This window comes from Podarcis bocagei (assembly GCF_964188305.1).
Source record: "Podarcis bocagei genome assembly, chromosome: 1".
In the NCBI taxonomy this organism is placed as follows: domain Eukaryota; kingdom Metazoa; phylum Chordata; class Lepidosauria; order Squamata; family Lacertidae; genus Podarcis; species Podarcis bocagei.
In genome coordinates this window covers 130,439,842-130,453,953 of record NC_138125.1, presented here as the reverse complement: position 1 = coordinate 130,453,953, position 14,112 = coordinate 130,439,842, and the positions used below count along the sequence as shown (strand labels likewise).

At 42.8% G+C, this 14,112-nt stretch overlaps 1 protein-coding gene across 11 annotated transcripts in view; it reads right to left on the bottom strand.

Moving 5' to 3' along the window:
* Positions 1–14,112, bottom strand: part of ANKRD44 (ankyrin repeat domain 44) — a 151,922-nt gene that overhangs the window by 38,626 nt on the left and 99,184 nt on the right. For 6 of the 11 annotated variants that reach the window (XM_081202657.1, XM_081202656.1, XM_081202651.1 and 3 more), the window contains exons 10-13: positions 12,179–12,293; positions 10,074–10,156; positions 3,911–4,028; positions 1,441–1,509 (exon numbers count right to left, since the gene is read on the bottom strand). In XM_081202657.1, the coding sequence (XP_081058783.1) occupies positions 1,441–1,509; positions 3,911–4,028; positions 10,074–10,156; positions 12,179–12,293 (385 nt within the window). The remainder of the gene's footprint in view (positions 1–1,440; positions 1,510–3,910; positions 4,029–10,073; positions 10,157–12,178; positions 12,294–14,112) is intronic. The other 5 variants (XM_081202659.1, XM_081202653.1, XM_081202661.1 and 2 more) reach the window with 1 other exon arrangement.

The window sequence follows — 14,112 nt, the reverse complement described above, 5'->3', positions numbered from 1 at the left end:
GGGTTAAGAACTTTGCTTCAGGATGAGAACAGAAATCGTGCAGTGGCAGCATGGCGGCAGCGGGAGGCCCCATTAGTTAAAGTGGTGCTTCAGGTTAAGAACAGTTTCAGGTTAAGAACGGACCTCCAGAACGAATTAAGTTCTTAACCCGAGGTACCACTGTACTCACCATAATAACAACTGCAGCTCCAGGAGCTTTCTCTGTGGTGGGGGGAGAGAACCTGTGGCCCTCCTTCTAGAGGTGGGTTTGTAACCCAGGACATCCGGGAGGCCATGTGTTCTCCATCCCTGCCCTATGAAGCCTTTCTTCATTGTGACTCTTTGTTAGCCTTTTCAACAAAGCTTGCCCCCTTACTTTGCTGCTTGACTAGGGGCAGGAACTTGGCCATCTTGTCCACCAAGACTTGGGAAAAGTATATCTTACATCCAGAAACACATGTAAGCAGTGCTCTTTTTCTTTAAAAAAAATATGTTTAGGGGTACTCTCATTTTCCTACTCATATTGAAATACTGCCCCTCAATGAGGCCAAACTGTTTAGGGGTATGCGTACCCCTGAGTAAGGTAAAGGTAAAGTGACCCCTAACCATTAGGTCCAGTCGTGTCCGAATCTGGGGTTGCGGCGCTCATCTTGCTTTATTGGCCGAGGGAGCCAGCATACAGCTTCCGGGTCATGTGGCCAGCATGACCAAGCCGCTTCTGGCGAACCAGAGCAGCGCACGGAAATGCCGTTTACCTTCCCGCCGGAGCGGTACCTATTTATCTACTTGCACTTTGACGTGCTTTCGAACTGCTAGGTTGGCAGGAGCAGGGACCGAGCAACGGGAGCTCACCCCGTTGCGGGGATTCGAACCGCCGACCTTCTGATCGGCAAGTCCTAGGCTCTGTGGTTTAACCCACAGCACCACCCGCGTCCCTACCTCTGAGTACACCCCCCCAAAAAAGCACTGCATGTAAAGTTAGGGAGCACTGGTTATACATACGCTTGGCAATATTTTAAAAAAATGAGTGCTGCTCGATGACCTCTTTATACATTGGCACATTAATGCAGTTTGGGGCAAAAGCAAAGCAAAAATTGCTTATTTTTTATTTATCAAATCTATATCTCAACCTTCCTCCGGAAGGAGCCCAGAGAAGCAAATAGATACACAATTTAAGAGCAGAAACATTATAAACAAGTTAAAACATCCAAAAAACTATTGCAGTCAAAAGTACTCTAAAAGCAGTTGCAGTTAAAAGCATTCAAGAATCCAAACTGTATTGGGAAAGAAAGAGGAAAGAATAAGCCATTGGTGGCAGGTGATTTTTTTAATAGAAAGAACAAAAATCTATTTTATGGATTCAGTGTAGACTGCACCTGTATTTTTGTCTGTTATACTCATGTATTGTTAAGGCTAAAGTTCTTGTCTTTCATTTTTTTTAAAGTGCAGTAAATTACAAACCTTCCATGTTTGTCTTTTTTATTGAAATCTGCTCCACTGCTCTGCAAGAGTTTTACACAATCAACGTTACTGAAAAGACAAAGAAAGGAAGAGAAGGCATGAATTGAAATAAAACAGACACTTCGCATTGATGGAGGGACAGGGAGTTTCTCCATTAACAGTTCGGGGACTGGGAAGAACCAGATAGGATAAGCAATCTAAGCAAGAACAACTATTTGTAACTATCTCTTCTCTACACACAAAAATCCTTGGAATACCTTCTGAATTAGCCAGCATGGTCCTATTCAGGCAAATGGTACCAGGAACATGTGAGCGTAGCCATGCTCCTTTGACAATACCACACATGTTGGCTACACCTCTGGTGGATGAGTGATCATAGGCAGTCTGATGGGAGCCATGAATAATTCTTCCAAAGGATTGGGAGCCCCAGTTAACCTACTTTAAGTCATAATACATGCCACTGAATAAACCAATGTGATTTTCTTCAGAGCATATAACAAAGGACTATTTTAAATTAATGTATACAAATTTAACCCCAACCGTTTAATCGGAAAGAACCACTGCAGCCAATTCATTTCAAAATTTTGTTAAGACATTAAAGGCACGATTTATCAAGAAGTTCTCCTTCACAACCCTCACTGTGGTCAAGAAATCACAGTCCCCATTCATTGTTGCAAGTTTATTATGTGCAGGAGAACTTCCTTCAATGTGGGAGGTGCCTTTAGTTTGCTAAATGGGTATCTCATGCAGTGCCCTTCAGATGACTGCAATTGCCATCATCTCATACCATTCACCTCCCCAGCATTTGGGGAGCAGTATGTTGGCTCCCCCAGTATTGACGTTTGTTGGGTGCAGGGCTTATTATGAATGGAAGAGATGGAATTAAGCTGACATTCTTTTTCATTTTGTCTGTCTCTTAAATATCAGAACTGTACCAAACCCCTTGAAATCTGTTACCTGTTTAGCCTCTCTCATGCTAAAACCTAAGTCCTGATATGCACAAATGTGGGAACGGTGGAAGTTAAGACTTGTTTTACGGCTAGTCTTTGATACAAGGGGAGGGCACAGTCTGTTAAAATGAAAGATTTGGCTACAGAATTACAGGATGAAGATTGCTTTCCCCTCTTTCTGGCAACTTGCCTTCCAGGATGGCAATTTAGTTATTTGGCCTGTATGAAAAAAGAACAAAGTGTTCACTTCTTTGAGTTGGTCTGGCCTGGATAAGACAGGACAAAAAAAAATCTGCTCAGGCAGAAGATGTAGTAAACAACCATCTAGTGCAACTTGTGCCCTCTAACACAAGGCCACTTATTATTAATTCTCATCCAGGTTTAAATCAACCTTTAGGGTATTTAAGTATGGTATAGCAGAGGGCCCAGGTTAAAATATAGTTCCTTGTCTAACACAGTAGACATAGATAGGTAGCCGTGTTGGTCTGCCATAGTCAAAATAAAAAAATTCCTTCCAGTAGCACCTTAAAGACCAACTAAGTTAGTTCTTGGTATGAGCTTTCGTGTGCATGCACACTTCTTCAGAAGGGTTTGCTGCTTTGCGCATGTGTAGAAGCGCAAAACCACTCCACGCGCACGTCCAGAGCGATGCTCTGTCTAGCGACACTTTCGTCGAGCGTCCGGGGCTCCAGAATGGATACCGGACGCTCGACGAAGTACCACTGTACTGTTCCCCGCTGAGAGAGAAAAATGATGTATTAAATTAGCAGCCTGCTGAGAAGCAATGCATTCTATGCTGTGGTTTAGGATTACAGTGGTACCTCAGGTTGCATATGCTTCAGGTTACATACGCTTCAGGTTACAGACTTCGCTAAGCCAGAAATAGTGCTTCAGGTTGAGAACAGAAATCGTGCTCCGGCAGCGTGGCGGCAGCTGGAGGCCCCATTAGCTTCAGGTGGTGCTTCAGGTTAAGAACAGTTTCAGGTTAAGAACGGACCTCCGGAACGAATTAAGTACTTAACCCGAGGTACCACTGTACAGGATATGGTGCTCTTTTTTCTGCAACTGGCATGTACGGACAAATGGGGCAGGGAGAAGATGGAATTTCATGTAGGCCTCGGATCTTTTAATTTAATGCTGCTCCCACAAAACCCAATTTATTGCGAGGGCCGCACGATTCATTTGCAAGATTAAGCTTTGCAGATGGCATTTCCTACATGATAAACCACAGCAGTCACATGAGTGCTTAAGAATACAATGACTCAGAAGAGAAGGGAAGACTCAAATGAGGGCTGAGCAATCTATGATAGGAGAACGGTGATGTTTGCTTAAACAAGCACAGAGTTTATTTTTTCCTCAAGTGTGAGTTTGCATGCGTGAAACACAAAATACCAATCCTCGGAAACAACGTTTTTCTGCAGTCTTTCGCTATTCCTTATTTGGAACCAATTTATTTTGCGGAGAGGCCACAGAACTGAAATTATATATAACTTGGCAGTTACGATTTCAAAACCACTTACCCTCCTGCAGCAGCGGCATGGAGGCACGTTCTTCCAAATTTATCTGGGGTGTCTATTTCAAAGCCTGCAGACAGCACGTGCTCATTACTAAACATGGATACTATGCTATACTTTTGTCCTAGTTAAACCGCAAGAAACATTGCAGAGACAGAAAAATCAGTTAGTCAGAAAAAAAACCCAACAACACAAAAATTAGAGAATGCAGACACAACTGTAGTCAGCAAGAGGTTGTCATGGAAACGGACAGTGGCTGCTCAAGCTTGGCAGCTGCATAAAGAAGAACCGTAAAGTCAGAAAGAATCTATTTTCACATTCAGCCCTGTGCTATATAAGTATTTAAATCATGCAGCAGGCATTTATGAGGCAGATTGCTATCGAGAGAACTGACAGCAGGGCACGAAGGCAGAAAGCTCTGCAAAGGAAACAAGGGAGTCACAGAGATTGCCTCAGCAGGCCTCAAATAGGATTTTTATTTATTGATGGCTTCAGATTCTGTGCCGGGGGGGGGGGGTGAGAAAGGGTGACTTTCTAGGAAAATGCAAACGCTTTATATGGAAAACAGCAAAAGTTTATCGAAGCAAGGGCACAGTAAAAATTCACCATTAAGTTGTGGAGGGGATGGGTATTCTTTGGGAAAGGGAGAAAGGGATTGCGATTATTTTTCCCGAAGGGTGCATACGGACAATACATTCTGACATATGTGGAAATATTTCTGTCTGCTTTGTTTTGTGCATCATGCACATGGGTTTATTTATTTATTTCCTATTGCTGGGAGAAAGGTTTTTGTCCTTTTTTACTTCTTGGAAAGGTGTGGGGTTGTTGTTTTTTGTTTTTTGTTTTTTGTTTTGAGGAGGTACCTAATAAAAATCCCAAACACAGCTCAATTGGTGCTACTGTGGAAAAAAGATGATACATTTTTACTGTTACTGTCCTTGGCATATTTATATGCCTGTGACACCATATTAACTGATGAGCGGACAATTCCCTCTTACGCCTGAGCAGTTTTGGAACTATTTTTGGAAAAGTTGTAAACTGATTTTTTATTTTATTTTTTAAGTTTAGTAGAAGACTAGTGTTTCCTCAGTGAACGGGGGCGGGGGGAGGGCAGTAAAAGGCTACACCCAAGCACAATAATAACCATACTACTGTGGTGCCTCGCAAGACGAAAAGAATCCGTTCTGTGATTCTCTTCGTCTAGCGGTTTTTTCGTCTTGCGAAGCAAGCCCATTGACAGATTAGCGGATTAGCGCTATTAGCGGCTTTTAGCAGCTTATCGGATCAGCTGATAAGCGGCTTAGCGGCTTAGAAAAAGGGGGGAGGGGGGGAAAACAGCAGGAACTCGCAAGACATTTTCGTCTTGCGAAGCAAGCCCATAGGAGATTCGTTTTGCGAAGCACCTCCAAAACGGAAAACTCTTTCGTCTAGTGAGTTTTCCGTCTTGCGAGGCATTCGTCTTGCGGGGCACCACTGTACTGTTACCACCTCTATAAAGAATATAGTAGTACAGTTGTACAACATATGTTTTGCATCCCAAAAAAGACTCCTGTTTGTAAACCGCTTTGAAGGTTTTTGGTTTTTTTTTACAATCAAGTGATGTATAGATTTTATGAAATAAATTGACCCAGCCACTGTCAATCAGTGTAGACGCTATTAAGCTAGATGAACCAAAAGCCTGTGTCAGTATAAGGCAGCTTCTATGCTTCTGAGTCACCGATGGGCTTGTCCACACTTTCGCTTGCCCGGCCACTTTCCCACAGGGAAACCTTAAACGGCTTAAAAGCCTTCAATAGCTCAGGATACCTGAAGGACCACATCTCCTCATATAAACCATCTTAATCTGAAGCCCTTCTTTGTGTGCCTCCTCGTCCACATGTGGCCCAGAGGGTGACAAACATGGCCTTCTCTGTGGTGGCTCCCCGTTTGTGGAATGCTCTCCCCAGGGAGATTTGAATGGCACCTTCATTATATATATTTTAGGCGCCAGGTGAAGGCATTCCTCTTCAACTAGGCCTTTGGCAGATTAATATTCCACAGCCTTTTAAATGGCTCTGTAGGAAGGGCGGAGGGAGGTTATTATTTGGCTGCTTGGCTTTACTTATTTACTCGTCTTTATCCTGTATTTTATTCTGTGAACCGCCCTGCGATATTATGAAGGACGGTATATAAATCTAATAAATAACAATGACAATAACAAACCTAGAAGATGGTTAGAAATTATGATATATGTAAACTGCTAAAGATGAAGTAAAATGAAAATCAGATAGGTGGGACTTGGGGAAGACCACTTAGCAATGTTTAGAAAAATAAGGATATGACAAGAATTTGTTCGTATTGTTTGTCTTTTCTGTGTTTTTTATTTGTGTTATAAAATGAATTTTAAAAATTGAAAAAAACCCAGTAACAAACCTGCTCTTTACCACTGAATCAGAGCAAACATCAATAGGTTAGAGCAGGGGTCTGCAACCTTTAAGACAAAAAGAGCCACTTGGACCCGTTTCCGAAGAAAAGAAAAACTGGGAGCTGCAAAACTCGTCATTATAAAAATAACTTTTTGTCACTTTTTTATTATTTCTTTGTTTGACCCTTCTCATAGAAATAAACGTTAAATTAACAAGTTACCTTTTTGTGTGTGTGTGTTCTTCACTCCCCTTCAAAACAGTGACCAGCGTACATGCCCCCTTTCAATGCAGTGACCAGCGTACATGCCCCTTACAATGTAGCGGGCGGGCGGGAAGGTGACGTCGGGACGGTGCGTGACTAACGCACGCACCGCCCCCATGCAATGTCACAGCCAGTACAGCGCCCGCCACAGTGGGGAGTGTCGGGGCGCACAATGCGCCTCCTCCCCTCGCTAGTATCTGCCCCGGAGCCGCGGCAAAGGTGTAAAAGAGCCACATGCGGCTCCGGAGCCACGGGTTGCAGACCCCGGGGTTAGAGTGATGTTTGCTCCAATTCAGCATTCGAGTGGGTCTCCCTGAGGAAAGTATGGACGATCCCTAAGAGATATGGAGAGGTGCAATCCTAAACCATTGCACTACTCTCCTAAATTCGCACTACTCTCCTAAATTTGCACTACTCTCCTAAATTTGGAGGTGCAGCTGCCCAGTTACGCTCCGCCGGGTGGTTCGCTCTAGTATTGGTGGCCTTAAAATTAAGCAGACAGCTGGGCTGCTAAAAATGCAAGGACAAGGAGCGAGAGTGGCTTATCCTCCCTCAGTACAGCAGCTTTAAAAAGGAACAGTCAAGTCATAGAGGTGGCCTCTTCAGCAAGCTGCCATTGTACCTCAGATTAAACAAAGCACTTCTATCCATGCTTAGGAAGCGGGGACGTAAATGATTGATGCTGACATGTTTCTAACCATACACTGAACAACATGTGGGGCGTTTTAAACGACACGTTTTTCCCCAGAGGGAAGGGAAGCTCCGTTTTCGTAACGCAGGGGTTGTTCCCACATTACAAAATGGCCTACTTCCCCAATATTTTCGACACCGGAAAATGTAGAACACCAGTGGCCTAGTCACGAGGAAGGAGAGGCCGCTGTCTGTGCAAACGTTTTGGGTGTGGAGCGGGATGAAACCATGTGTGATCACATTTGCGTGGCACCAACTTTCTGTATGCGAAGCCAGTAGTGTGGCTTCATAAGCGTGGCTTCTGGTTTTTGAAAGGGCTGTCAGAAATAAAAGCCCGAATGGCAGTTCACGATGCCATTTCCACACCAGTTACTGAACCTTCATGTTCAGAAGCAATGCCCTTAGCAATGCCCTAACCAAGGCTGCCTTCACATGTCTTTTAAAGAGAAGATAGCTGTTTATTTCCTTCACATCTGAAGGGAGGGCGTTCCACAGGGCGGGCGCCACTACCAAGAAGGCCCTCTGTCTGGTTCCCTGTAACCTCACTTCTCGCAATGAGGGAACTGCCAGAAGGCCCTCGGCGCTGGATCTCAGTGTCCAGGCTGAACGATGGGGGTGGAGACGCTCCTTCAGGCATACTGGACCGAGGCCGTTTAGGGCTTTAAAGGTCAGCACCAACACTTTGAATTGTGCTCGGAAACGTACTGGGAGCCAATGTAGGTCTTTCAAGACCGGTGTTATGTGGCCACTCCCAGTCACCAGTCTAGCTGCCACATTCTAGATTAATTGCAGTTTCCGGGTCACCTTCAAAGGTAGCCCCACGTAGAGCGCATTGCTCTCTTCTCCATTCCATTTAAATTTGCAGCCAAGTGCAAAAAGCAGGAAACAAAACTAAGATTCAAGAACTATTTAGATTGGCAAGAGGGGTTCAGTTGTTTTAGTAATTTTGAGGAGAAGGAGCAGTACATGGGGGTGGGAGCTGAAAATGGTGGGGCATCTGAAGGTGCAGGCCGAGATGTGGGGAGCCAACACATGAAGACACCAATAGTGCTAATGCTAATGAAGGAATTTTGTTAGACGTGGTAGAAAGGTGGGGATATTGGCTTGGGATAGTTGGGGCATTTTAAATAAAATTTAACCTAGTCACTGCTTCTGTTACTGGCCTCCACTCACACATCAAAACTGGTGGCGATGGATTTGGTTTCCACCCAATGCATTTGAGCTTAAGACTCTTGATTTATGCAGTCAGGGACATTAAAACTGGTACAACACAAGGTTTCTATATCCTTTTACCCAACTTCATCTATATATAATATTAATATTAATATTAATATTAATATTAATATTAATATTAATATTAATATTAATATTAATATTAATATTAATATATAATATTAATATTAATATTAATATTAATATTAATATATAAATAATATGGATTATAGTATTTCTGAGTTCTTACACATGCAGAAGATAATAATAAAAACTGTATTACATCCAAATCAGGAATCTAAAATATGATAAAGCGCTTTTTTTAAAAAAAAATGCAGCAAGGGAAAACCAATTTCCTAATCTTACAATGCACCAAAGTTTTATCATTCTCTCTGAAAATACAAGAGCAACATGATCCTATACTTGTCTGCTAAGGTGCTGAGAGTTGTTAAAGGTAAAGGTACCCCTGCCCATACGGGCCAGTCATGTCTGACTCTAGGGTAGTGCGCCCATCTCACTTAAGAGGCCAGGGGCCAGCACTGTCCGGAGACACTTCCGGGTCACATGGCCAGCGTGACAAAGCTGCATCTGGTGAGCCAGCGCAGCACACGGAAACACCGTTTACCTTCCCACCAGTAAGCGGTCCCTATTTATCTACTTGCACCGGGGGGGCGCTTTCGAACTGCTAGGTTGGCAGGCGCTGGGACCGAGCAACGGGAGTGCACCCCGCCGCGGGGATTCGAACCGCCGACCTTTCGATCGGCAAGTCCTAGGCACTGAGGTTTTACCCACAGCGCCACCCGCGTCCCGCTGAGAGTTGTTAGGAGACCCCTAACTCCCCTCACTGAGCTGTGATTCCCAGAGTTCTCTTTGGAGAAGGACTGATTATTAAGCCACTCTGATAATTATAGCTCTGTGAGGGGAACAGGGGTCTCCTAACAACTCTCAGCACCCTGAAGAAACTACAATGGCCAGAATTCTTTTTTTTGGGGGGGGGGAAGCCATGACTGTTTCAAGTGGTATGATACTGGTTTAGATGTGCAGTGCAGGTGGGGCCTAAATCCAGTGAGATTTACTTCCAGATTATGTGGATGCAGAATTGAAATCTAAGCCCTGGATCCCAAGTTGCTGTTCCATTGCAGGTTTCCAATGGCATGGAAGGGGGGTAGAAATTTTTCCCAGTTTCTCCTTGTCCTTGCAGCATGCCACCACGCTCTTGGAGCAGGGTCTTCCAACCCTATGGAGCAGATTTTCAGGTTACTGCAGGGTGAAGTCTTGAAAATTGCTCCCCCTCCCCCACTTCCACCACCAGGAACATACCATAGACAAAAGTTCCTAATTCCCTATGGCCATCAGGGAAGAAAAAAGCATACATTGTGCTTCAGACACAAGCAGTACAGATGATAGGAATTCATACGCATGCACATAGGTAGGGGTTTGCACAAATAAGCACATGCAGCTAGCGCCACAAACATGAAACAGGAAATGAGGCCTTTAAATTTTAGTAACGTGAGCACACAACGCTAACCAAAAGAAGGACCCACAAGCAGCTCACTTGCAAGGTTAACTGAGCTTTGCATTTTCTTCCTCCTTTGCTTACCTGATGACAGCAACTTCCTACAGCAGTCGGCATGGGCATTTAGTGCTGCCAAGTGTAAGGGGAACATTCTGTGGACGCCGCATCTGAAAAACACAAAGGAACCTCTATGCAAACCCTTTCAGAAGGAAATCAGTTGGACCCATCTCAAAGTTGTTGTTTTTTTAATCTACTCAAGAGGGAAGTTATTTAAGTGCTGGCTGTCATCTCAGGGAAACCTAGGCAAATTCAACAGTCAGGGAGTAGTATTCAACTACCGTATTTTTCGCTCTATAAGACGCACCAGACCACAAGACGCACCTAGTTTTTGGAGGAGGAAAACAAGAAAAAAAATATTCTGAAACCCAGAAGCCAGAATAGCAAGAGGGATCGCTGCGCAGTGAAAGCAGCAATCCCTCTTGCTGTTCTGGCTTCTGGGATAGCTGCACAGCCTTGCATTCGCTCCATAGAACGCACACACATTTCCCCTTACTTTTTAGGAGGGAAAAAGTGAGTCTTATAGAGCAAAAAATACAGTAAATAGTTGTGCCAGTACTAAAACAACTGGAGTTTGTCCCTCTCCTCTCCCCAGACATGCCCCCCTATTGTCCTCGAATCTGCTCTGCAGAGTCAGGGGAATCCCCAGAAGAGATTTAGGGGGTGCACTGGAGGAGGAGATGGGGGAGATTATTCTAATATAAAATCTGGAATCCTTGCCCGGACAGAATGATCTCCTTAATGCTAGGTTGAATGCAGCAAACAAGCACAAGTGAGTTTCCTAATGGTGCCTTATTCGGCTCCGAGTTTAATAGACCACTTTCATGCTAACACAACTCCTAGGAAGAAGCCTGCCATATCAAACACTTTGAAATCTCTGTGACACACAAATATGAGACCAGACAGGCTGGCAAAACCATTGCAATAATCTGCAGAGCTCTTCCATGTGTTGCAAAAAATAAATAAATGGTCCAACGCAGCTTCTGTCTTCTGACAGACCAGCTATTGCATAATTTCTGTCTACAGCCTAAAAATATTCCCATCTGAATATAAACCGGTCTTTCTCCTGCAACGCGCTCCCTCTGCTACACCAGGGATAAGCTGATGACCCAGCTGTCCGCGTCTTGATTTTATCCCATGTCCCTTTATAACACATAACTATCTTAATCAATGACCTTCTGCTTTGTTTTCTGCTCATTCCACAGCAAAATCCCTACTGCTCGACATCTACTTAGAAGATCACAATAGGATCTTGACAAATGGGTGTCTCAGAATTTCATTCTAGATCCCAGGCAACTAATTTCCTTCTATAATGGCTGTCTTCCCAATACTTCCAAGCCGGCTTTTCACTTCACTGGGCATTTCAGCCACTGACAGAGGTGTTTTATTTGATCAACCTACAGGTCACTGAAGCGTGTAATAGAAATTTTGAGCAGATAACCCAGATTGCTCAACCTAGTTTTCATGCTGACGTTCTTCTCTCCTTTTTTTTTTTTTTACCTTAAACACTTAGAAAAGGAGTAGATTGAAATTTATAAAGGAAGAAGCCAAAAAGGTTGCAGTTCTCAAAATGGTCATCTCCCGACCCCCCCCCCCCTCGCCTCTAAATCTATATAGAGCAACGATCTAAACACTATATAATTTTAAGTTTTCCACTGCAAATAGAAGCATAAAAAGTTCTTAAACTGTGTGATCCAAAAGACAGCAACGTAACCAAATTAGCTTTGCAAATGTTATATACAGTGGTACCTCGGGTTACATACACTTCAGGTTACAGACTCCGCTAACCCAGAAATATTGCTTCAGGTTAAGAACTTTGCTTCAGGATGAGAACAGAAATCGTGCAGCAGTGGCGCAGCGGCAGTAGGAGGCCCCATTAGCTAAAGTGGTGCTTCAGGTTAAGAAGAGTTTCAGGTTAAGAACAGACCTCCAGAACGAATTAAGTTCTTAACCCGAGATACCACTGCATATAAAAACACGCTGACTCCCGCACCATCCACAGGCCGGACTGAGAAGGCGATCTGGCCCCCGGGCCTTAGGTTGCCTACCCCTGTGCTAGCATATTCACAACAAACCTTATACAGTCAGTCATTGCTAAACCATCCAAAAAATGTATTTCTTCAGCAACTTACCTGGCAGCATCAGCCCCACTGGTTATTAGGGTGTTAATCAAAAGCTCATGTCCATATCTTGCAGCCACGTGGAGAGGGGTGTTGCCATCCTTATCAACACAGTCAATTTCACCTCCTGGAAATGACATTTTTAACGCAGAAATAAGGATCAAGTGCAATTCAGCTACCAAAGATTTCACATTACTCTCTAGGAATATAGGTCACTCATCAACACCAGCCTGAAGAGATGATGCAAATTATTTTAAGCCTTCTCACTAGTCACAATATAAACTATTTCGGGGGCAGGGTAAGCTAGGCATTAGCCACCCACTCACTGTGTTCCTACAGCAGAAATAATGACTGAGTGTGTGATGTTTTATTATACAGGCTCACCTGAAAATTACTGCCATGCAATTGTGAAAGTTTACTTAATAATTCCCCTCTTGCTGATATAAATAGGGCAACTATATCTGTTCAACTTCAGAGCATTTAATAATCTCTTTCGATAGAAAGCTAACATACTTTTAACGATATATGCTAAGTTTTGAATGCAGTTAGCAAGTTCACCTCTAGCTCTGTCTTGCAACTTTCTAGGTAAGATTTCTTCTTTTGTGGAAGTTATTTAGTTCAGTGTGTGTCTGTGTGCGTGTGTGTGTGTGACATCTCTACCAAATATGCTGAAATATTTTATTCATGTTGCTTCTCCAGTAAGTGTCAATACATTGGTAACACGTCTTATGGTACATTATCATTCATCATCATCATCATCATCATCAACAACAATAACAACAACATATTCTACTCACCAGTAAAGGATGCTATAAAATTTCTTTTTCAGATTTAGGCAAAATGAATATCTAGGTTTTTTGTCTTAAATTTTCTTTGGCAGAAAATATTTTTTGAGGGCAGAACTAGATATGATGGCTTTAATCTAAACCCCCAATCTACCATGGAGGGCACCAAGTCTGGAGACGCTGACCTACATTGTCCATATATATCATAAAACTCTTTCTTTATCATGCCCCTCGGCAGCTTTGTCAGATGACGAACTGACAAAATTAGAAAGAACCACCTCCATCATCTGGTTTGTCTATGGCCAAGCCTGCATACAACTAAACTATCAGGCAATAACAGTTCCATACCTGGGTGTACTACCTTATTAAACTGACTCCGATTGGCCTGTACTGACTGTATTGATTCACAACTGTTAAGAGGAAGTGGCAAGATAAAGCAAAGCAGCAGGTAGAAGACTGCTAGAATTACTCAACTGGGAAGGGCTTATGCTCTGTATTAGAAAATAAGACTGCATGTCATCGCCTACGAATGGAAAGCATTCCACAGTCTGCTGCTGATAAATGGTCACAACAACACAATCCAATATACAGTCATTTTACTAATCTGTGGGATGCCCTACCCCAAGATATAATAATAATAATAATAATAATAATAATAATAATAATAATAATAATAATAATAATTCATTATTTATACCCCACCCATCTGGCTGGGTTTCCCCAGCCACTCTGGGCGGCTTCCAACAGAACACTAAAATACAATAACCTATTACCAGGGAGAGGAGACGGTGGAGGAAGACTGGAAGAAATTTAAAACTTATTTGCAGAAATATTGTAAAATTTATGAATGTTAAGGACATTGAAATGAATCGCAGGGGCTTTAGCAACGAAGTAAAATGTAAGATTGGATTAACAACAGATAAACTAATAGGATATGAATTTGCTGAATTAATTTTTTAAAAAAGGGATACAAGAACGGGAGACGTGAGGAAGTCGGGAAAATAAGCTAAATTGAAGATGAGAAATTAAGAAAGAGGGAATTTTTGTTTTTTGTTACTATATGTGTTTTTATTTCTTTTTTCTTTTTCTTTTTCATGTGTTTAATGGTTGTATTTTTGTATTGTATTGTTTTTTGTGATTTTGTATTTTCTTTGCCTATGT